We start from the raw sequence: 24,557 nt of genomic DNA, 5'->3' as shown, positions 1-24,557 counted from the left end.
TGAGAATCACCGAGAGAATCACCTGAAGTGAACTTGACTCTCTATTCAGAAGTAAAATAGCCAGACTGGAGAAAGTGTTGTCGGCAAAAATGAACTGGTGAGCCTGATAACGAGGCAATTATGTGAGCTGACTGTCCAAAGCTTCACTGAAGAGCCTGGAAGGAAGTAAAGGATCAGGAGATCCTTCAGTTATTTCTAGTGATCCAGATATTTCAACACAAGAAAGATGCCTGTTGGGCATACAACTCAGTGACATTTTATTCAGGCCTGACTTTCTCTGTTCTGCTTATGTTCTAATTCTCACAAGTTATGGACTCAAGAAAACTTGACTCACTAGTTATCCTACACTCTGGCCATCTTGATGGCTGCAGGCCAAGAAACTTTCTCAGCCTTTTATGTTGCTTGCATGAATGAGAGGCCCTAAAGTATAGGTCTACTTTTTTCTACATTTTTGTGGTAGAAACGATGGGGAAATTGTTTTCTAACAATATACACAATACACTTATTAAAAGTTAAGCATTCATCCTTGAATTGGGTGCGTGAGTTGTGATACTAATCCATGGGTGTCTAATTTGTTAGTCTTACTGGGAGGTCAAGGGAGATTTGATCCTGTAAGTTTTTGCCATCAGTATAGCATAATAATCCCATGATTCGGGACTCATGATCATCACCTGAAGGAGCTTGGAGGGAATGGTTTGAATATTTATTTTTCTTTGCAAAAGTTTGCAAAAGGCCAAACATGAGAACACCAAACCTTTATAAATGTAAAACACAAAAACGACAGGATGCTTGAAGAAGCACAACTAGCATAGAAGAAGAGCCATGTGAAAAAAAAAAAAAAGTAGATATCAGACTTCTATGGAAATGCAGCTGCTGGCAGTTGTTCATTTTGATTTGTATTAAATAAGTTGAAGTCAGAAACCTGCATGTTCATTCCAAAACGTCAATAATTATTCTTAATAGAAAAATAAAAGTAACATTAGATAAAGATAAATTAATTTTCAGTCTAGATTAATAACAACTACGTAAGTCCTTTCTCTCTCCCCTAGCATGTATAGCTGTATAGGCCGTGGAAGAATAATGTCTAAAACTATAGGACTTACACATATGTACTTTAGTGCAAGCCGCTGTAAATGCAGTAATTGTTAATGTTTGCAGTTCGTTCACTGCTCTGAAACAAAAGGTGGTACAGAACAACAGCTCTATTTCTCCTTTCTTTGCTGGAGGAGCAGTTGCATCCTCCATGCCTATTTCCTCACTGAGTTTTCTCAGAACATGCAAGGGAGATGCTTTGTTTAAGAATGGCATGTGTTGGTCCCGCTGGAGATCCAGGCACAGATAAGAGAGAGTATAACTTGTTCCAGGCTACTTGCTTTTCTGAAAGGATGGTCATGAGGAAATTTGCTGTGTTGTGCTTTGCACAAGGTACACAAGTGTTGAGGAGGCTCCTCCTGGAGCCTCCTCTCTTTTCTGTAAATCATGACACAGAGGTGCACTGCCAGGACACAGCCTGCTCTCTGTTGAGAGAGTGGCTGCAGAGCTAAATTACAACTGCCAGCACATATGTGCTTTGCAGAGTTGGGATCTGTTCCCACTTATTTCTTTTAAATTGGACCTGAAAGCTCTCAAATCTGGCTTCTGTGAAATAACTTTGCATTGCTGCAGCTTGTCATGTAATGTGTATCACCACATTGAGTTGAATGAGCACTGTCTGGATCTGCACTGCTAGCAGCAAAGCGTCTCCTAAAATATGGAATATCAAAGTGCAGCATAATTACAGGTATTCTGTTTCAAAATGATCCCTTCCTTATCCTACTAGTTAACAGAGATTCCTCACACTCCCGTTTGTGATTGCAGGTTTTACAGAATGCTCCAAATGAAATTCTCGTAGTAGCATCTTCCACGCTATGCAATCTTCTTCTGGAATTCTCTCCAAGCAAGGAGGTTAGTATTTATCCAGAAAAAAGAGGAGATAACAGACAAAAGTTACATTATACAGTGGTTCAATAAGCATAAAGGTATCTTAATTGGTAGCCACTGCTTGTGAAGCATTACAGAGCTGTAGTGTTAGGCAGACTGTATCACTGATAGTTTGTGAATTTAAAAAAAAAAAAAAAAAATCATCTGTTTACAGTGCTGTGACAGTGAAATATGGTTGAATAGTTAAATGTAGTCTCAGGAAAGTAGTAGGCATTAAATTTTGGAGTTTTTTTACTTGTAAAATACTATTATCTAAAAAATTCATAAGCAAGAAGAAAACAAACTGGTAATTGGCAATATGATCCATTCTCTTAGAGAATTACTGCTGTAATCTTGAAAATGCTGGCATAGCTAAGTCTTGTGGCTTTTAATTGTTCTTGACTGAACGATACAGGATATCTGTTCTTGAGTTCTGCAATGTCTGTATTTCATACAGATCATACATGCATATCAATATTTCATAGCACTGGAACAATTCCCCAAGTCTTAAATATTTCTTAACTACAGAAAACATTTGCAAGATTGTGGTATATGTGGGCTCCTATGGGGCACTTTGGATTACTTTGGTTTGATCAATTGATCTTGGTGGTTTTAGTGATGTCTGTGAGACAGAAAATTAACTGAAATAATGCCAAGCACAGTTCACTGGCCCATGGGCTTTCTTGTTCATACTGCAGGTCACAGTCAGTGTAGTGTTTCCGCTTAAATGGCTTTGAAATACTGAATTTTCTGTTGGGTCACATGATTCATGTAAAAAGCATCATTGCCAAAAGAAAATACTGCTTTTGCAAAATGAAAGGAATATTTAGAAATGTTGGATTTGAAAGCATCTATAAACCATCTGATCTTTATTTGATGTATCATCTTTTTTTTTCTACATAATATTTTGAAAATTGTATGTAAACTACCAGTCACTTAAGTAAATAAACAAAGCCGAAGTGGATCTGTATTTTATCCTGTAAAAGAGCTGAGTCAAAACCAATTTTGGAATGTCTCCCATCTGCTGTGGACGTGGAGAAGTCCCTAGGAGCCAGCCAACTACTGGGCCCATGGAGAAGTCACTGGCAGCTTATTGCAGTGCACAAGCGCCTGGGACCTGGTGAACTTTAGCACAAACTGCTGCTGCCTGGTTCTGGTATGGTCTTGCTGCTATTCAGTGAGACAAATCTGTTCCTACAGAGTGCAGCCTTTTCCGCACATTCCTGTTTTCTGATGATTTCAGCTCTTAATTGGGTTAAAAACCACACAACTTCCCAAAAACTCAGGTATGTTCAATTATTCACTGCTTTTGAAGCAGTAACTTCAGGAAGAAAGGAATGCCCTACAAACTAGAGCAGCATAAGTCATTGGATGAATCCTTTCAGCACACGAGCTCTTCAGGTCTTAGGTAAAACTGGTAACCTTCAAATTTGGTTCAGGTTGAAAGCAGTTGTTCCAAATTTAACTATCTTTACAATTAATCGGTTTGAAAGAGAAGGTGCCTGTATTGATATTTATCCTGTCATTTAAAGATGTGATATTACAAGGTTTTGCATTTCAGTCTGATTGTCAAGAACAGTCTTCAGTCTTCTTTATTGTGCTAAAGTTTTTCTGTTGGATTTTAGTTTGGTCTGATTACTAAACATGAAGATTAAATGTCGAGAACTATATCAGGTAGCTTCCATTCTCCATAACCTTTTTTTAAACAGTCACATATGTCCCACTTGATACCCCAAAACTTCTGATTGCTTAAGGAAGACAGTGTTTTTGGAGAGCAGTCCCAAGTTGAAAGTTTTTGACAAAAACATTTGCTTGTGTGTGTGGCAGATAGGTGTGTATAGTATTGCAGCAGTATGTGTGTGTATATACATACATATGCACACACGCATGTATGGCTGTGTATATACATGTGTACGCATACATGGATACACATGAGAATAAAGCCGTCTTGACCTGAGGTTTTTCATAAAAACCTACCTTTTAATGCTCATGAATTCATGTGAGTGGACTGGGCATGTTGTAAACTCAAGAATAAGATAAAAGCAAGACTTTTTTGTATTATATTTATATTTGTATATACGTCTAATTAGTCTAAGTAGTGTTTTAAAGATTTTTTTTTTTTTCTCCCCCTCCCCCTTCATTTTAGCCTATTTTAGAATCAGGAGCCATAGAACTTCTATGTAGTTTAACACAGAGTGAAAATCTTGCCTTGCGAGTGAACGGCATTTGGGCTTTAATGGTAAGTAGAACACGCTGATGAAATACTGCTTGTGATTTTGCTTCTTAAAAAGTTTGTGAATGTAACTTAAAGAACTCGTCAGTTGTTATTAAAAATAACATAGTTGAAATCTGGCTTGTCTTTCCACCTAACTACAGAAGGAAAATAGTATCAGCCTGGAACACTTCATCATTAGTCCATAAAATAAAATAAACTCTTCAGTTCTGATACCTGTTTGGTTGCCAAGATCATTCAGGGAAACAGTTAAGTAGTGTCAGTAGCATGCCAGGAACCAAATAAAAGCAAGTAATAACCAGGTCAGCCATAAGACTGTGTGGAAATTTAATTCACTGTGTAGCAGTTCCTCATAAATTATAACCTTTGCAAGTTTAATTTTAGCAAGGATACATGCTTGCATGTAATAGTCTACTAAAAGAGTAAAAGTCCAAGTAAGGTAAAGTAAGGTAAAAAATCAAGCAAAAAATTTGTCTCTTTCAGAATATGGCGTTTCAAGCGGAACAGAAGATCAAATCAGACATCTTACGAGGTTTGAGTACAGAGCAGTTATTCCAGTTGCTTTCTGATTCTGATGTAAATGTTCTGATGAAAACTTTGGGACTGCTCAGGAATCTTCTATCTACTCGCCCAGTAAGTAGACCTGCAAACAGACCTTCTGAAAGCTGATCAAGCATGTAGACAATACAAATTAATTCTTAATCTTTTTTGTAAGACAAGTTATTTTTCTGTTTAAGATTAATGTTCGATATATTGCTAAAACTGAGGCCTTTGCATTTATCCAAATATCAGTAACCAAATGTACAAATCAGTGTAAGAAAACATTTGAAAGAATTCTCTGCATCCACTGAAACTTTGTCATTATTATCAAATACAGAGCTAGACAGTTACATTTAATGTTCAATTCCATTGCATTTAGCTTTCAGCAAAATTACTTTCCTAACAGTCTTTCTGTGAAACTTGTCCAGAACAGCAATAAGAGGGTTGCACTGTTGAGTCATTGTGTGGAGAGGCATATATCTTCAGGATACCTGTGTTTCTTCTTTCTTGACACCTGAAATATTCGTGTTCTTATCCAACTATTTAGATAGTACTGGCTTTTTGAATTTGACTGTGGGACTGTGCACTTACAAAATGCATACGTTCATTTTACACACTGAAATAAAATGGTTTGAAAATGTAAGCCCATGAATTGTTTTTGACAGGGAGAAAGAGATATTGGTGGAGGAAAAGAAAGGGGTAATCCCCTGTGAAGAACAGAGGGAAAACATGCAGCAAACATTTGGCAAGCCAACATTTTTGTGGGGGAAAAAAACCACGAAGCCTCTACTGTGCATTTATCACGTATTGTGTTTCTACCATAAAAAGGTCACTGCAAAAAATCTTCTGATATTTGTACTCGTTGAGTCTCAATAAGCTTCATAGAAAATTAGCTCTGTCTTAATGTGAAAAGATATTTAATAACCAGTCATTCATTAAATTCACCCTGAGCTCTGACAGCAGAGTCTCATTATCACTTAAGGTGTTCTTCATCTGAAACTACGTCCCAGCTTCACCTACTTCCTGTAGTATGTTTTAGAGCCAGAACCAATCATTCTCTACCCAAAACTCACTCCAGAATAACTCATCCAGCAGCTTTCAAATTAAGTTTTGTTATTAGCAATTTTAAGAAGTCCTACAAGAATCCCTAACGTCTTAAAAAATTGTAGTATGCCATGTGCTGGTAACCTCTGGCTGTTTGCTGTTTGCTCTTGAGTTTTGCTATCAGTTAATCCAATAGATCTAGTTTCATCTTTATCTGTTACTCCTAATGATCAATTTTATTGTAGTATAGGTGTTTATAGTCTGTGATCAAATGACCTTTTACCTGTAAGTCTCTTAACTTGAGACGGGGTTTTCCTAAGAAACTGAAATGTGGATATCAGACCTGGTCACAGTGTTCCAGTAAGAGTAGCAAATTCCAGAGAAGAAACCTCAGTTTTCTTCTTTCTTACCCCTCTCTGATATCCCCCTGTTATCGGAAGAGAAGTGGTTCTTTCTAACTGCAGCATCATACTTAGAGCTTGGGTCCGGCAGGATTCAGTCTTCAGACTGGCCTCCATGCAACTGGAAAACCAGTGTCTTTTCTACAGGTTAAAGTGAAATCAGAACCAAGGCCCATCTCTCTTAAACAAGACCAGGCTTCAAATGAAGAGGAATATTATGAAGTGTTTCTGCTGTGATAAGTTCTTGTTTTTGGGAGACCTCACTAGGAGCTAGGGTCTTTGTGTAATGTTGCTACTCTTTACTTAGAGTAATTCAAGTAGGAATGCCCCTTCTTTGTCTGGAAAGTTATGCTGATTGTATTTCATCATTGCTTTGGCAGCACATAGACCATATAATGAGTACTCATGGGAAGCAAATCATGCAAGCAGTGACCCTCATTCTGGAAGGGGAGCACAATATAGAAGTCAAAGAGCAGGTACCCTTTTTTGTTTCATCTTGTCTTGGCAGAATAAAATTTAAGAAACAGCTAAGAATGCTTACTCTTCTCAACATGCCATCTTTGTTTGGGATTATGCTGTGCTGTGAATACTTTACTGAGATCTGTCAGATTAATAACTTCAGTACCTACAAGAATGCTCTTCTTTCTAATGGATTATTACAAATGTGTTTGAATTGAATTCAGAATGTTTTTTTAAAATGTAGGTTTGGTAAAGAGGAGGGCACGGTATGTGAGAGCAGAAGAATTAAATCTAAGACAATTGCATGGCAGAAAGGGGACAGTAGGAACAAGGGAAGAGAAAGAAGCCAGTATTTCACACTGAGGAAAGTGTCATGGTTATTTGATCCTATAGCAGCCATTGGAGCAGTCAGTAATGAAGAACACCATCATTGCCTGCCTTGTTAGCAGTAATACATGTTCTGCTGGCAGATGTGGTAACTCAGGTGTTCTTGGGTGCCTGCAGGAGCCAGCAGCAATTAGAGGAGGAGAGGCACTAGCAGGGAAAAGAGCATGCTGGTGTAGACCAGGAAAAACTGGGGAGGGACATGCCTTGACAAAACTTAAGAAAAGCAGTATGCAAGAGGAAAGGGAGAAGGAAAGAGGAGCTGGCCAGTAGGGAAAAGCATCCCTGTCTTGGTGGAAGCATAAGGGGGCCAGCATACAGGGATACCTGCTATATGGATGCTAAAGCAAAAGTAAGAGGATAGATGGGCAGAATTTGACTGATTAACTCTTGTGCTAGACAAGACGGTCAATTGGAGAACCCTGTTTCTTCCTCATACAGGGCATGTGGTGATGAAGAATAGGGGCAGCGAGAAGCTTTGGGAGATTCCAGAGGATTGCTTTGGCTTGGGTTCGATATTGGTAGCAAACAGCATGGCAAATAAGTGTAAAAATACAGCTAAATCCAGACTGGTCTAAATCTCTGCTCAGTGAAGAATGGGCTGAAGACAAACAGGCCTTATGTGGCTATTTAAGTGCAAAATTAGCAAAAAAAATCCCAATAGGTAGCAAGTTTAGTGATACCATGGTTCTGAAACAGCTGAGGATTAACCAGCTTTGTCTTAGAGTTCCTCCTGAAAAAGCTCTAGTGGCAGGAATGGCCTTCATTGCAATAGAAGGTTATTTACCTTGCCAAGCCTCTCAGAATTATTTTGGAGGAGAACCAGTGTACCTGAGAAGTACTCTGGGAAAGGGTTGAACATAACCTTTAGGGTTTGGGGCCTTTATACATAGAGCACTTTCTTTGTCCCTGTGGTATGATCAGCAGCTTGCTTTTATTTCAGAATTAAGTCATACATCCAGTACTGCCTATCTGCACACAAGGACCCATACTTCTGGCAGGACAGTACTTATCTCTGTCACTGACTGGCTCATCAGTATGTAATTGGCAGCTTGGAAGTAATAAATCCCTGCAACTGCTGACATGAGTGCAGTGCAGCTTAGACAGAGGCATCACACAAGTGCTGATCATTCTCTGGTGTCCTCCTGTAGTCATCCCTGCACGTCCAGAAAAGATGGTTAAGTTCTTCCACAGCTCTTTGGGAAAGAATGTGTAGAGCATCTCCTGATGCCTCCTCAGGACCAGGAAAGCTGCCTCTGCAAGCCTTAATGCCATGTGCATGTAGTGCCAACATGGGCCTAGTTGCTTCAAGGTTATTCTGTGGCATAGCTTCTCTAATTTGCAGGAAATAACCAGATGTGTTAGTAGTTTGAGTTATCTCTGCAGATAAGTGTGATTAGACTTATTGGAAAAAAAAATTATTACTCTGCTAGATCAGCAGATACACCTCTGTCTTTCCTTTTCCTGGCCTGCAGAACTAGATGGACATGTTGGTTTTTTTTTTTTTTTCCTCTAGCCACTGATAAAGAATAGACTGCTTTATTTTCCAGTGTATTTAATCTTTTCTATATGCTGCATATTTCCATGAGAGACTTAAAATTTTACTCATTGAAATGAATCAATGAATGTTGCTTCTTATTTTAAAATGGCAATGACTGTTTTTTTTGCCAGGGCTGTTCAGCCACAGCTGTTAACTCTTTGGCATTGGCCCCAGATGTAAGCAAGCTGGAAACACCAGATTAAAGATATTAAAACTAATTAAAGAAACTGTCACAAGTTCAAAGCTGTCAGGGAAACTGTATAAATCATGTGATGTGATCTGTAGCCAAATAATGTAACAGCTTTTCTCTCTTTCAGACATTATGTATACTTGCCAATATAGCAGATGGAACGACAGCAAAAGAACTGATTATGACCAATGATGACATTCTGCAGAAAATCAAATACTACATGGTATGGGGAATTTCTCTTGAAGGTTTTATGGTGGTCTTTTGTAGGAATGAAAAGAGGGTACTTCAGCATTTTGTCTTGTAAATTATTCAGTATCATGTGCTTAACTTTCATATACCCAGTTGTATTTAAGAAATCATGTAGTGCAGTTCTGTATGGCAGAGGTGTACTGAGGATCTGATTAAAATGAAAATACAGTCGTTATTTCCCATGAGAATGTTACAGTGAGTTAAGCAATACCTGTAACAAATCTGCATGGAAAACATTTTGTTATCTTGGAAAAGGCATATCTTGTAGACCTCAATAAATATTTGGAAGGTATTGAACGCTACTCAAGTGCCTTATGTTATGGCACTATCTTTGAGAGAAGTTGTAGATAAGAATTAGTCCCAACTTTGCTACCTTATTTATTACAGGATGAATGCCAAAATGTAAGTCTGAGAATTTCTGAATTTCTTCTTCTAAACTTGAGTACTATTTTTCTATATTTAGAGTCATTCAAATGCTAAACTTCAGCTTGCTGCCATGTTCTGTATATCTAATCTCATATGGAATGAAGAAGAAGGTAAGAAAGACTCATTCTTAATGCATATACAAGTTACTATCCTTGTCAAAAGGCTAATGTTGCATAGTAATCAATATTTGCACTGCACAGCACAGTGGGTTCCAAAGCATAAAGGCAGACATCATTATAGGTATAGTATGGAATAAGTGAGAGTGGTCAGGAGGACATTGAGGAAAGTGTAGAGAGCTGTTCTGGGGCAGGAAGGGGAGACACAAGAAGAGCATGTCAATAAATAGGAGTTGATGAGAGTCACACAGTGGGAGGTTTCTACCTGTAGCATTTCTGTAAAATCTGAAAACAATTGGAGTGAAAGAGAATCCTAGTAAGAGACCTTCCAAGTCTTAAGGAGGTTGTGAAAACTTATTGTTGGAGGGAACAGATTCACTAGAGAGGATAAATGGATTAGAAAGGGGATTTGTTGCAAAGAAACTTTCCCCAGCACAGATGGCTTGAATGGGTTGGGCGGTGAGACTCTGAAACCAGTCAAAGGACTTGTGGGTGGAACTGGAAAGAATGGGGAAGGCATTCGGTAAGAAGCATCATGGCCTGGAACAATGGAAGGTGACCAGGAGGGAGCTGAAGGATGCTGCTCACAGAAAAATATGTGTTTGTGTTGAGGGGTGGAGAGGGCGGATGGAGGCAGCAGTGTGGAGCTGGAAGAAATGGCAAGGAAAGGAGTGGTGGGAGGTGGTGTGCTTTAAGGAGTGGTGGGGCTGGGAGGAGGACTTTCTTAGATGGATGATTTACAGACCCTCAAGTTGACCATGCTGGTCTTCAGCAAAGAAATCAGTGTCTCTACTTGGTTTTGTTTTTTTTTCCCTACTATGTAACTTACTCCACATCTCTCAAATCACAGAACATCATTCAGTGTGTGACACTTGGCTATGCTCCTGGTGGCTTTCTGCTCATTACACTGCAATTATACAGTGCTACAAGTCAGACTCAAAAACACACCTCCAGATAAATGTTCTCTGCATCCAAATCAGAGAGATGAGAATAAACCAACTGAAGTCAAGCTTCTTGCTTTAGGATAAAATGTGTTCAGATTTTTGCCTTCGAAATTTTATTTTCTTTAAACATACGCACATGGAGTACAAAAAAAGAAACTAGAGCTCCCTTGGGAAGTAGCCAGAACTGAGGGAGTTTTTCCATTGCTGTGTTCTAACTGAACTGTGTTCCATACCCCTCCTTCAAGCTGGTTTCTGCTACCGCTCCTTTCTCCTGTTCTGCAGACATTTATTTTTGGTGGTATTCCCAACAATGTGATTTATTGTTGTAGGTTCACAAGAACGCCAAGATAAACTACGAGACATGGGAATAGTAGATATTCTACATAAATTGAGTCAGTCATCGGATCCAAATCTGTGTGACAAGTGAGTATAAAGAAAAATCCAAAAAGAAGATTAGAGGGAAATCTTTGCTTGTTATTAAAAATATCTTTTTTTGAAATCTTTTGATTATAGAAAAATTCCCCAGAAAAACTGTCTGTCATTGCACTGAGTTTTATCATGTATACAGAAATTATGATGAACACTTATTTAAAGAGCAGGTTTTGTATTGCTCAGGAGTAACAAATTTTACTGAAGTTCTCAACAGTACAAAATAACTACACTTAAGATCTTCTAAACCAGTGGAGGGTCCTCTCTGAAATCTCACTGATACGCAAATATTTGTGTAAACCTTGGGCTACTAACGAAGTTCCAGAGGACTGGAACAGTGGTAAACCATCACATAACACTATGAATTAAGAAGATAATACAGGATCACCACTGTTGCTAATCTCAATTAAATTCTTTTAAACTAATTAAGCTCAACAGTAACTTTTCACATACCTGTTCTGTACTCATATTATAGTATCTACATAGATCATGTACCTTCTTCACAAACACATATAACCAAAATAGCTAATGACAGTTTCTGGTTTTTTATGTTAACTTTTTGCAATTATCCCACCTACAGTTAGTAACAACCCATATTTCTTTCATGAACTAAAGGAGATGATCTGATTTTTGGAAAAGGTTATACACAGACAACACAAATCAAAACTGTGCAGTGTTTTAAAATGCATTAACTTTGGGTTTCTTGTTTTTACGAAAGATATTCCAGTGTTCTTAGACATCTTTGTAGTAAAGTTAGGACTTCTCTGTTTAAAATCTATGCCAAAGTATCAGTATTGAAGGTTATAATCAGGAATGTATAGATACTGATAAGCAGGCTCACAGAAAATTATGGAAAAGCTAAATAGGGTTTTCAAACAGTGAGAAATAGGAATAACACTTACACCAGTAAAAATACTTTCTGGTAAATGGGCCTTGCTTGTCAACACTTAAGCCTTGGTTTTAAGAGACAGGGAGCTGATTGTGCATAGCAGTATTGCAAGTCACTGTCCCTCCTGCTGCTTCTGGCCACCTCCTCCCACTGTTTACCTTGTCCCAACTCTGCCTCATCAGCCCCCTTGATGAGCTGATACAACTTGTGAATGTAGCAGGAAACTTGGAAGAAAAAAAATAAATAATCTTCCTCTGGGTTGCTGAGTTGTATTGGATCTTGGAGAAGTCTGTCACGGTCATGATAGCATGGTTGGGAGGTGTGAGGGACAGAGAAGAGCAAAGCTTCTCACTTCATGTGGTAGGAGACACTGAATTAGCTGAAGTGATGATGGAACTGTAACCCCAGACTTTTGGGAGGTGTTTTTTTCTTAATAAAAATGTTGCACAATGTTAGATTACATAAATTCCATTATTACGCTGGCTGTTGCTTCTTTTATCCCTCTCACCTCATTGTATGTTTTTGATAGGGCTGGTGTTCCTGACAGGACTAATGTGCTTCTAGTGTGTCTGAGTTATGACACCTCTTTCATTTCTCAGCTCCAATACCTGCTTTTCATGGTACATCTGTATTACAGAAAAGTAATTGCCCTTCACAATTACTGCTCTTGATGGTTTTTTATAAGGTGTGTTGATAATGAGGTTCAATATGCATCTTAAGCCCCACCATACTTGAAAGTTGCTCTGTTTATGCTGAGCATCTAATATACTTGGTTAGATCTTCTTATTCTTAGATGCAAGGTGGATTCTTAAATTGTTACAGCCCACGCAGAGCTGGGTGGTGGATGATAAAGCCAAACCCCAGTAATTAACAGGTTGTTCCTTTATTGCAGGGCGAAGACAGCACTCCAGCAGTATCTTGCATGATCAAAGACTAATTGAATCTATGGACACCCCTCATGTCTACTTAAGGAATACCAGGAGATATTCCTGACTCCTTATATTTGCACAAGTCACCTTGGGCTGCATTTTTCTCAGGTGCAGGGAGCTGCTTTGCAGAAACAGTTTAAATGATCAGGTCTCCAGTGCACTTGAGAATTTTCTTGAGGTAGTTTCTTTACTCAGAGGACTCTTGGGGGGCTGTTTTGTTTTTTGGTTTTTTTTTTCCTGAGCTACCTGGACTTTCGGATAGAACAATCAGTCATCATTTTCCTTTTGGGCCTACAATTTTCTGCTTTTGCTGCAGCCTGTGTGTGTGGATGTGTGTGGGTGTGTGCGTGTGCTTGAGTGAATGTGTGTGGGTGTGATACCTCAATTTTGTTTTTCCTTTTTTTGTGTGAAAATCTTTTTCTACAGGTTTTCAAGGGTTAACCATTGTTTGCTGTACGAATACTTCAATGAATTATATACAGTTTGAATGAAATGTTATTTAAAAAAAAAACCAAACTGTTGTATCCCATAAAGTTTATTTTGAATTTTGAACAGATGAATGTTTTTAAGTAAAATATATGCATTTCTGAACTTCAGCTTAACTTACATTATACTTCCTTTTTAAAGAGAAAAATAGAGGGAGACAGTAGACCCCAAATTATAAGCAGCGCATTCTGTACTGACAAGGTCCAAGAGTTTTTTACCACCCTACAAGGTCACCTGATACTGATGACATGCTCAAATCCATGGAATGGGTCAACGGGATTGTTTTGGGTTTCTTTACATTTTTAGAAGAAAAGCTCATACTTCAGAGTTAGCATGACTGTTGACTTTTCTGGAAAGGAACAGGTGGTGCAATATCAGCAGGCATAAGCTATTGCTTTAGTAGCCAAGAAGTGGCTGGCAAGCAGTGATTAAGGGATTGCTTTTGTTTTGCATCCCTTACCTCCAGATATAGTTAAGTGACTTACAAATTATTTCCATTAAAGATCAGCTGGGTGCATTAAGTTGGGGAAGGAATGGAAAAATTAGGGTGTGGGGGTTTTTTTTGGTTTTGTTGTGGGGTTTTTTGTTTGTTTTTTTTTAAACTCAGTAATGTTTCTACAGATTTTGTGTATATATGCAGATATACACACTTGCATGGATTTGGATACCTGGATAATAAGCGATGGGATTTTACTGCATTCGGAAGCCTAGATTGTCCATAAGTTTCTGAAATTATGGAAAATTTCAGAAATTAAAGCCTGTAAGTGTGGAGAAAAAAATACGAGTACAAATGAAGATGACTGTGTGAGGTTAGGCTGGAATATGATACCCCAGTGGCTTCACAGTCAAATATGCATAGAAACAAATGAGGGTAGCAAGGAGCTCTCCTTCATGCAGTTGAGGGTTCTTTCTTTCTTCCTGTGTCTACTTTCTGATTTCAGTTTAGACCATAGTTTTAATAGTCAGAATCTCCAAACGCTATATTTACATAGCACTAACAGGCACACTAAAGATTGCAGCTGATATCTTAAACCAAATCTTTCTTTTGTTACACTGAACTTCAGGAAGGCTGCAGCAAGAAGAGAGGTCTGTAACTTTGCTAACCAATTTCCATAAGTATCTTAATCTTTTATTTCTAATCAGAAGGTCAAATTGTGATAGCTTTACTTTTTTCCAAGGTAACTACTTGTGTCAGAAAATGTGACCACAGTTTGGCCTGCAATTTGAATGTGCTATGTATCAGATAACTGTTATCACTTGGTTGCAAAGGAGAATATATACATTTCATGTAACTTCTTCCAGTCTTGAAAGACAAATAAAAGTGAGCACCTGACACTTTTTTCCCCACGCATTGCAGTAAGTGACTGGCAGTTTTTTAATGTCCTTCTGCAAATTTTTCATGATGGACTTTGGGGGCTGAACAAAAAGGGGGAAAAAAAAAAAGTGAGAACTTGATAGATATCAGTACCTCAGAAGTGAAGTCTTATTTATAAAATCTAATCAAATATATTTTTGCTTGAACTGAGAAAAAAGTTCTGAGGCAGGTATTGTAAATGCAAAACTGTATAGTGTGCATCTGACTTCTAAATTTGCCCTCCTGCTATGTATGTTGTAGGAGCTCAATTTCTTACATATGTCTTCTTTTCCTCCCCTAATTCACATTTCTAAAAGCAAATCTGAGTTTGATTCTATAAAACTTTGGTGCCTAAAGGTGTTCAGAAAAAAGGTGAGTAAGTATCTGTATACATGTTTTGAGGTGGTTTCCTAAAATTTTACCAGAAAAACTAAAAAACAATGCTCAGACAATCTCGTCGCTGCATGAGAATAGTTGACATTTTCCACAGATATTGATAGGACGAACTGTTGGATGAGAACATTTTTACATTCAGTTAAGCTTTGTGAATAATTTTTGATGTTGCTATAGGTATGTACAAAAAGACGAATACTGTAAATAAAAAGAACTTTACCAGAATATCTAGATTTTTCTCAGCTTCATGGAGAAATCTCAGCTTCCTGTGCCAGCTTCTCTACAGACTGACAGTTGCTAGCCTGAGATTCACAGTGGGAACAAACTTGTTCACTGGTTGGCCACATCTTTACCAACTTTAGGTAGCAGCGTCTTGTGACTTACTGTTGCTTGCAGAACCAAAGCAAGTATAGAGTTTGTCTGAACATAATACAAATCACCAGGACTTCTGCTGTTCTTGTGCCATTTCTCTTCTGAAAACCAGTCCTAATGAATTTTGAGAAGTATGTCCACTCTTTGTATCTGGGTCCGGTGATGGTGGTCCTTCTCTCAAAGACTACATGTGTCAAAAAGTGAATAGTTCTGCATGGAGTTTGGCATGCTAGTTGTCAGACTAGTGGTGCACTTGGTTGCTCCCCACCACTTCCAGTCCACATTTGGAGTAGTCACTTCCACACAGAAAGTCAAATGAGACTTATAATTTGGCTGTTATTCCAGTCACAGATTTGCATTGTAATAGTGAAAGAAGCTAAGTGACCTGCTCAAAAGCATGTATGTTCTTAAGGCAAACATCTCATATTTTTAAAAATTTATTTTTACAGACTTTAGCCATTGCAGTAGGTGCTGCACCTCCATGAAACTGCTGAAGCAGTGGCACAGCAGGCAGAAGAGTAAGTGAGGTGCATGAGATTAGATTCCTGAACACTAGAAAATGGGTTTAAAAAGGACTGTGTTTGGTAATTCTAAAATGTAAGTGCATGATAGGTGTAAACACAGCAAAATTTCAGTGGTAGTTAAAATCATCAGGACTTTACTGGAGGCTTATTTCTACAAAAAGAGACAGTTCCTGGGGGCATCCAGAGATGCAGTTTGCTTTGCTGAGCTGGTGCTGGAGGCAGGGGAGCCCCTGCCAAGGCTCAGCCCTGTCATGTCCCCTGGAGGCACTGGATGGTGTCCCCTCAGGTTGCCGGGGTATTGGAGTGGACATGCCAAAAGCCAAATCCTCAACTATGAGGGACCTTGACCAGCTGGAGGACCAGGCCACCAGACATCGTGTGCTGCGTGACAAGAAGCAGCACCACCAATGTCTGCACCTGGAGCCCAGTGACCCCAGGCATGGGAATGAACAGGGTGAGCAGCAGCCCTGCCCAAATGGGCATCACCCTGGTGGGGTCCTGGGCACAGGTGCTGTGCGCTGACTGCAAATAAGGAAAGAACCCAACCAGCCTTCAAAAATTGAGTGGCGTTTGGAGTGGAGCCAGCAGCTTACCCCTCTGCTCGGTGCTGGGGAGGTCATGTCTGGATCCTGCACCTTGTTTTGGGCCCCTAGCTTGTGAGGGATAGGGGAAAACGAGCCAGGGAGCGTGGGGTGAGCTGGAGCAGTGGCTTGGGGGCACAGGGCCTGCAGGGAGAGTTGGGCAGGTTTGGCAGGCAAAGAGGAGGCAGAGGGGCTCCAGCTGCTGCTGCTTGAAGGGGAATAACAGAGGAGGTAGAGCTGAACTTCCTGGCTGCAGCGGACACTGAGAAGGGAGCGGGGCGGGCTGGGCTGCTGCTCCACCCCGATGTTGCCAGGGCTTCCATAGCAGTGTTGGGGTGCTGCCATAGCAGCGTTGGGGTGCTGCCAGCCACTGCACAGGTACTGCCAGGCCCTGGCTGGGGCCGGTTTGCTTCTGCCACCCTCATGGGACAAGGGCGGACAGGCTGCTGTGTCTCTAAAAGTGAGCAGCAATTCAGGCCCTGCAGCAGCACCTCGCCACTATGAAAAGGGTGCAAGCAGAGCCGTGTCCGCACTTTGGGCACTGCTGAGCCAGTCCTGCTCCCTCCGACAGCGCAGGGATGCTGCTATAGGCGGTGTGCCCTGAGTGGAGGAGCAAAGGCAGGTAAAAAGCTTTCTCTGTGGTGCAGGTTGGCCAGCAGTTGGATTCACATAATTAGAGGACGTCTGCAGTGCTTTGTGCTTGGGACTGCTGTTCAAAGGATCCTTGTTCCTGCAGAAGGATGGCTGCAAAGAAAAAGGAGGTAGTATTGCAGGTCAGTAGGAGCCAGGCTTTTAAAATATATTTTAAACTCATAGTAAGTGCAAAGGATGAAGTTCAGTCTTGGGGTATCTCAGATTCTGCTAGCAAAGCCCTACTGTGAGGTCCTTGTGGTGGAAAAGCATTCCTGAAGGCAGGTAGGAAGCATGGGAAAACACGGCAAGTCAAATCTGTCCCCCAAAGTCAGTGCTATGGGGTGCAGAGGGAGGTTCCTATGGGGCTGCAGGTGTTTCAGAGCTGTTAAGAGGTGGCATGGGTTTGGCTGCTTTCATAGATCAAAACGCATCTGTGTTTCATGGGACAGTAGTTCAGAGTACATTTAGAAGTAGGGACCTGGGGAAGGGGGGTTCCTCCTGAATGGCAAGTGTCACTGAACATTTCTGACCAGTTCATGTATTTAGAAAGATCGCTGTAAAGGTGGAAAAGTTAGGAGGTACAAGAAAAATTCAGAGGCTGAAAAACCTGTTTCACAGTGATGCATAGAGGAATTTTTTCCCTATTTACACTGCGCAAGTGACCTAATGATGCTTTATAACTTCCTGCGTAGGGGAGAGAGGGTTTCTGAGAGCAGTTTAATATGCAAAAACATTATAAAACCTAAAGCGGGTTATGAAGGTCTCCTTCAAATTTTGAAACAAGCTCAGTCTTCACAAGAGAGAAATATTGAAGGAGATTATGGGCTCTATAACCTCATTTATTCACTGTTAAAATTGGAAAGCATGGAGTGAAAACATGAACATTTGTGTAAGAGAAAGAGGATCACTTTATTAAGGTAAAAATGGTTTCTGCTGCTGCTTGTGGGAAAAATTACATCAACCAGACTTTGCACCTTTGGCAACTAAGGGAAAGCTGGGTCTAGATCTGCAAAAATGTGATTGTTCACATCTGCAGATGAAAGCTGGACCTCATGTAGGACATGAAGTGATGGCCTAGAAAAGTTCTGGTTATATTAGAGAAAAGCCAAGTCCTAGCAGCCTCAGGGCATCCAAATTAGCAAAGCACTTTGAAGGGTGCCAGCATTACTTTCTGAGTCCATCAGCTGAACTCATTATCACAAATTATTATCATAAATCATTTGAACGCATTAACATTGTGAAACACTCTGAGGGTGGCCCTAGCACTAGTGAAAACTGGAATGATTAAATTTCTTAATTCTGCAGGTGTTCTCTGAAAAAATTAGGCTTGGGGTCATGTGCTAAACAGGAGAACAGATGGAGGTGTTTGAACAACTCCCCATTCTCTGAGTGAGGCAGGGTCCTGGAGAAACTGTACTGTATGACCTCCAGTGACATCTCTGAAAATCTGTAAGAGGCCATGTAATTTGCACTGGAGTTTCCACTACTGACTTTGCAATTTTAGCAGTCCTTTAATGCACGTTGGTGTTAATTATTGTAAAATAGCTGGCCTTATTGCACCTTACTGTCTTCCAGTGTAGACTAAATGTAGTTAGGATTAATGATACCAAGAAAGTTATTAGGAATCTTCATTGTTCAGGATGAACAAAAACAGATCTTACATTTCTCAAGAAGCCTTTCTTTTTTTTAAACTTTGTTTTTCTAAGTACATACTGAGGGGCAAGTCCTGTAAGATGGGGAAGATGCTAAAGGTATTTTCCTTTCTAATAACAGTATTGGAAGTGTGGGATAATATAGTACATGGCACAATGTATGGAATTGTCTAGGGCATCCTTGACTGAATAAGTCCTTGAGCAACCTGATCTAACACTGAGCTTTGAGCAGGGGATTAGACTAAGGACTCCACAGATCCCTTCCAGCCTAGATCTGTCTATGCTCTCTGTTCACTATGTTTTGGAAGTGTTTAAGTAGCAGCCGGTAATTCAGGTAAAGACATGCTGGGCTCAGACCACCCTCTAGTGCCCAGACGTCATGAAAGCTGTGTATTTACTAGTTTATTTTATCAAGACTGAAACGTCTTAAAGTAGTATAGCTTGTGCGCAGGCAAGGTGAGAAACTGCTGGTGGAGAATCATCTGGCTTATAAAATGTGATGAGGACTGGGTCTGAAATAGGTGTGAGGAAAGGAGGATGTGTGCTGGAGACAAGCATGTTGAAGCAGCACTCTGAATGCTGCAGGTCAGCCCACGCCACCACCTCACTGCTGCTTTTGAGCACCATGCTGGCTCTGATGGGAGGTCCCTGCTGAGCTGGGACCTAGCGGTTGTCCTAGCTGGGACCTAGCAGAATGTGTGTGTGGCCCTCCCCCAAGTCCATGCTTCTTGTGCTGTGATCCAGGTAGCCTGCAGAGAACCAGTCCAGTCAGTTATCTGCCAGTGGCTCTTAACTCTTTTAGCTGCTAGCCTGTGTTAAAACATCATTACACATCAGACTTCCATTTAAGTGAAAGCAAAGTAGTTCTTTGTCCTTCTTCGGTAGCAGGAGTGCTATGGTAGGGAGCTCAGGGTCCCTCATCCCTGCTGCCTGATGATCTTCTTGGTACCTGCACACTTGCAGGGCTGTATGGGTAAGCCAAGGTACAGGAGGAACATCTGGAGCCCTTCCCTGCTCTCACATCGTGCTGCATGGCCCCACAGGGAATTGTGTTGCCATAAAAGCAGGAGAGTGCTAGGAAAAACCTGAGGTTGTACGAGTATTTCACAGACCTTCTCTCTTGCGCCATACATGACACAGCCTGGTAGGTTCAGCTAGGGCTCTGGTCAGTCAGCCTGATAAGATGCAGGGGGCCATGTCCCCAGTCGCCCTCCAGAACAACTCTTATTCCCTCTGCAGACTGAGTCTGGGGTCCCCAAGCAGCCAGACTGTTCAAGTAGTTGCTGCCACTAAACAGGGGAGGGCTTGCTCTTGGCTGGATGCTGCTACCCTTTCCATCTGCCTTTCCTTGGTTCTTGTGAGACAACATGAGTCTCTAGTCCAATAAACTTTTCTAGAGAGTTAGCTGGCTTGCTGATGGGTCTCAGAGCTGGCGTTGGGTAGTAGCAAGAGCATGTGGGAAGAGGGGAAGGAATGAGAGTTTGGGAGTGAGTATATCTGACTTCAGCCGTTTTTTCTCAGAGGTCCTCCACCCATGTTCTAGCACAGCTTGGCCCTGCCCAGCCAGTCAGAGGTGAGAGGATCACAGTCAAAAGAGTTTCCTGAGTGCTCAGGTAATACCCCTTCAGGAAGGCATCTTAAGTGCAAGCATGACGTGATTTGTCAGTATCTTTGCAGCAACCAGGTAGTGCCTGATGACTTAACTGTTGCTTTTTTGCTTTTACTGTGTTTGTAAATTTTCACACAGATTAACATCAATAGCCAGGAGCTTTGGGAAGAAGTGCTGTGTCTCAAAGGACTCATTGGTAAGGGTTTGGTCAACATACTAGATTGCTTTTGTTCTGTGTTAAAAGGACACCAGTACTGTTAGGAATCAATTACTACTGATAAAGGTGTTCAGTCAGCCCCTCCATTCCTCCTGCCCAGAATGGAAGAAAGAAATATGCTAACAGAGGTGAAGCTAGCTGGAGGTTGTAGTCTTCTTCATTTATGTGGGACAATTATCATGCAATCAAAGCAGTGCTGGTGCAGGAGCTTCTGGAGTCTCAAATCCAGCTGCCCACTTGGAGCAGGACTGTCCTCAATGCAAGGAACAGCCCAGGTTCCCAAGGGTGGAGGGTAAGCCTCATGTACTCTACCTCTGCACAGCAGTTTTCCCTAGAAAATCTGGTACCTCCAAGGTCACAGCCATGCCAGTGTTTCTTCTAAAGACTCCTCCATAACATTGTTATTATATTGTTATTTTATCATGTGATTTCATCCTCTGATCTAGCATTTGAAACCTTGAAAGAGTATGATAGTTTCTACTTCAGAATTGAATCCATAGCCCTTCTAGCGCTCAACAGGAATCCTGCCACACTCCAGGCAGAACTATGGGAGCAACAGCCACAAGTTGCAGCTTAGGAAGTTCTGGTTGGACATGAGGCAAGTGTTCCCCAGGGTGGTGCTGCAGAGGTCACCAGAGGAGACCTCAATCCTCAGAGGTTTTCAAGATTCTTCTTATTGCACTAGCACCCTTTTGCAGTCCCCTTCCAAATGATTATGCTGCAAAGTGGAAAAGTGCACAAACCAACCTATTGGTCTAGGTCTAAACTGACCCATTTTGACCTAAATCTTACTAATTTTCCTGCTTGCAGTTGTTGATGCGTTTCAAGCCTGGTGTGGTCCATGCAAAACAGTAGTGGATCTTTTCCGAAAAATAAGAAATGAAGTTGGCAGTGATCTCCTGCATTTTGCTGTGGTAAGATCTAATTTGGCACTGCTTAAAATATCCAGTCCCCTGAAATTAGCAGGTAACTAAAGGCTAAAAGTCATTTATCTTTCCAATATTCAGCCAAAATTATAATAGTCCAGGAGCTCCAGCTTGTGGGAGTGAGCCTGCCAAATACAGACGTTTGGTTACATCAATAAGAACTCATATGGTTACAAATTTTCAGGCTTCAACTATTCTGTACTGTTCAGATTTCTGCTTAAGTGAGTAATGCTAGACAGAATCATTAATATATGTGTCCCTCTGATGTACAAGGAGAGTCTGAAGGAGCTGGGTTTGTTCACCCTGGACAAGACTAAGGGACAGATGTCTAGGGGGGGATTAATAGAGAAGGCAGACACAGACATTTCTCAGTGGTACACAGCAAAAGAACAACAGGTAATGGGATCAAGTTGCAGCAGGGAAAAATCCAAGTAGATAGAAGGAAAAGTATTCAGCATAGGAGTGGTTGGACACTGGGACAAGTTCCCAGAGAGACTGTGGAGCACTGATTCTTGGAGATGCCCAAAACTAATGCAGCCTTGAGCAACCTTCTATAACATTGAGACTAGTCCTGCTTTGGGCAGGGGCTTGGACTAGAGCCCTTCAGAAGTCCCTCCCTCCCTCAGTCATGCTGTGATTCTGTGTTTAAATGCCTTTCCTGGCTGAAGGCCAGCTCTCGATTGCTGACAGAGCCGTGGGCAGCGAGGTTTCTCATGGAGGCCACTGCTCAGCACTCCCTACAGCCTACCTGCCGCTGCTGCTGCTGCCACCACAGCTACTCCTGTCACTTCTTGCACTCCTTATAGACAAGGGGCCCCAGTTTAAGTTTTACAGGCTTTTTCTCTGGGACTTACTCAGGCAAGCTGCTGTGAGATAGATATCCCTTCCTCACAAGAGCTGCTGTTCCAACCCCTGTGGGTGAGACCTGCCAGACATCTGCCTGTTTCCCAGGTTGCTGATGGTGAGCTGGGAGTCGGTTGTGGCCCTGGCTCTGACCAGTGTCATTTTGGCCTGTAAGACTGGGACCCAGGGGTGTTTTGCTGTACATGGGGGATGAGTGCCAGCCAGCTGAGGCTGTCTGAGTCCAGGCAGTTTAATGTGTATTTCTCTGAAGCAGAAATGCTTTTCTGGAAACACCTGTTTTATTTTACATTCCTTTTAGGCTGAAGTTGATTCCATTGATGCTCTGGAAAAATACAGAGGAAAATGCGAGCCTGTCTTTCTATTTTATACAGTGAGTGAAAATATTGTTACAGTAGTTGCATAGCAATAAATATCACTTGCCAGTGGGAACAGCTGTCCTTTTTTGAGAGATATTCTTTGTCTTTCATGTGTGACAGCACAATTTTATTTGCTCTGTATCTGCTGGTATCTACTGGTGATCAAGTGCTGCACAGATAAAAATATACAGCCAGAGTTTAAATTTAAATATCTTCTGCTTTGCCACCAAGAAACAGAATGTAACAATGTAATTTTGTTTTATTAACTAAAACCAAAAAGTTCAAGAGATATTAAGGAGTGAATGAAGTAAAACAGTTTAAATTGCACAGGTGGGTGAAAGGCAGACATTGCACAAAGTTACAGGAACTCCTCTAGCTAGAGATTGTCAAGTTTTTGGTTGGTTGGTTTGTTTGTTTTTTCTTTTACCTGGGGTGAGGCCCATGTAGCCTGTGATGGATGGCTGTATTTCATGGCCCTTTCCCCCTCCATGAGAGGGTATCTTAGTCATGAAAATCCCGATCATTCATGCCCAGGGATCCCTGTGACTTACTGAAAGATGTACGTGTCCGCAGGGTCTTGTGGCTGGCTGAGTCCATGTAAGCAGTGTTCACGCCATGTTAGCACATGGACATGTGTGTTGCCCTGTGGGGTCTTCAGGTTCAGCTCCTGCTACTGTAGGACCTCACTCCTCTCACAAGCTGCTTTGGTTCATCCTAAGACCGATCAGGAACAACAAAGAAGGTTGTTCCAAACTTTCCCTTTTGTTCTGGAGCAGAGCAGCTCTGTCAAGGAGGAGGGCCTGGTACATAATATCATATGTGACATGCTGCTGTGGTGATTTCCAGAGCCCAGAGGGCACCACTTGAGCACTTACTGACTGATTTGCTTTTCACACCTTTCAGGGAGGAGAATTAGTAGCTGTTGTAAGAGGAGCAAATGCACCATTGCTGCAGAAGACCATCCTGGAACAGCTGGCAGTGGAAAGAAAGGTTTTAGAACATGGAGGAGAGAGTGTGGTGGTAATCAGTGTAGATGTGCATGCCAGAGGAAGGGTTCAGCTTCCCAGTGCCAGCATTGCTCTAAAGCAGAGTTACTTCCTCGCAAAAATCCTGTCCTTTTGTCTGGACTCTGAAATCTGGTTACTGTGCTGCTTGAGTGTCCACAAGCCTGTGGAGCCTACCTAGATGGAGGAAGCTGGAAAGGGTGGTTTGTGTTTTTCAAAACCTCTGTCCTATTGACAAGAGAAAAAGTAGTACATCTCATCCAGCTCTGCAGGATGAAAGAGAAACTCTACTGTGATTTCTCTTGACCTGTTCACCTACCCTAAGCATTTATTTTATTCCTTAAAGCTGCCTTCCTAATCAGCTTCTAATTCCAGGATCTCTAGCAGGTCTCTGTGATGGCATTTCTCAGGCTGTGGTGGGAGACAGTTCATTGCAATCTTAATCATTTTTGTTTCTTGGTGTGACTGATTCTGTGAATTTCTGTCTAGAGCCTCTTCCAGAGCTCTGCTCATCTTTCTCACTAATCTACAGCTCCAGCGACCTGCTGCCTGTGCTCTGGATATGACTGTGTGATCAATCGATCTGCCTTTCAGCAGCTCTATAGTAAGAGTGGTTGTGCAGTCTGTAATGCCTGCTGTAAAGCCCTGGGCTATTGCATGGCAAATGTTCTCCTCCTTCCAGCAGTGAGCTCTGCTGTCAGAGCCTAGAGCCAGCCCAGCAAACTCCAGGAGCCTGCTGCTGGCAGGCTGCTATTAGGAACAGTGTTATCAAAAAAGTGCTGCCCTTCGTTTGTTCTGAACTCGCTATGTGATAGTATCAATTAATTCCTCCCTAGTCCTCATATACCAAAGTG

General features: G+C 41.3%; 2 protein-coding genes across 18 annotated transcripts in view; both read left to right on the top strand.

The window, feature by feature from the left end:
* ARMC8 (armadillo repeat containing 8) overlaps nucleotides 1-15,179 on the top strand; it is an 81,420-nt gene extending 66,241 nt beyond the window's left edge. For 16 of the 17 annotated variants that reach the window (XM_072868221.1, XM_072868223.1, XM_072868234.1 and 13 more), the window contains 8 exons: nucleotides 1,858-1,944; nucleotides 4,106-4,198; nucleotides 4,676-4,825; nucleotides 6,558-6,653; nucleotides 8,878-8,973; nucleotides 9,463-9,535; nucleotides 10,815-10,908; nucleotides 12,696-15,179. In XM_072868221.1, coding sequence (XP_072724322.1) covers nucleotides 1,858-1,944; nucleotides 4,106-4,198; nucleotides 4,676-4,825; nucleotides 6,558-6,653; nucleotides 8,878-8,973; nucleotides 9,463-9,535; nucleotides 10,815-10,908; nucleotides 12,696-12,729 — 723 coding nt within the window. In that variant the 3' untranslated portion in view covers nucleotides 12,730-15,179. Of the gene's footprint in view, nucleotides 1-1,857; nucleotides 1,945-4,105; nucleotides 4,199-4,675; nucleotides 4,826-5,397; nucleotides 5,577-6,557; nucleotides 6,654-8,877; nucleotides 8,974-9,462; nucleotides 9,536-10,814; nucleotides 10,909-12,695 lie in introns of those variants that run through there. The other variant, XM_072868239.1, reaches the window with a different exon arrangement.
* Nucleotides 15,180-17,159: 1,980 nt separating this feature from the next.
* On the top strand, nucleotides 17,160-23,969 carry LOC140654971 (thioredoxin domain-containing protein 6-like). The gene is made up of 3 exons (XM_072868918.1): nucleotides 17,160-17,215; nucleotides 22,642-22,713; nucleotides 23,603-23,969. The coding sequence occupies exons 1-3, from the start codon at nucleotides 17,183-17,185 to the stop codon at nucleotides 23,882-23,884; spliced, it is 387 nt and encodes a 128-aa protein (XP_072725019.1). The 5' UTR covers nucleotides 17,160-17,182; the 3' UTR covers nucleotides 23,885-23,969.
* The last annotated feature ends 588 nt before the right edge of the window (nucleotides 23,970-24,557 follow it).

This window comes from Ciconia boyciana, chromosome 7 (assembly GCF_034638445.1).
Source record: "Ciconia boyciana chromosome 7, ASM3463844v1, whole genome shotgun sequence".
Taxonomy (NCBI): Eukaryota; Metazoa; Chordata; class Aves; order Ciconiiformes; family Ciconiidae; genus Ciconia; species Ciconia boyciana.
This window is presented reverse-complemented; position numbering and strand designations above follow the sequence as displayed.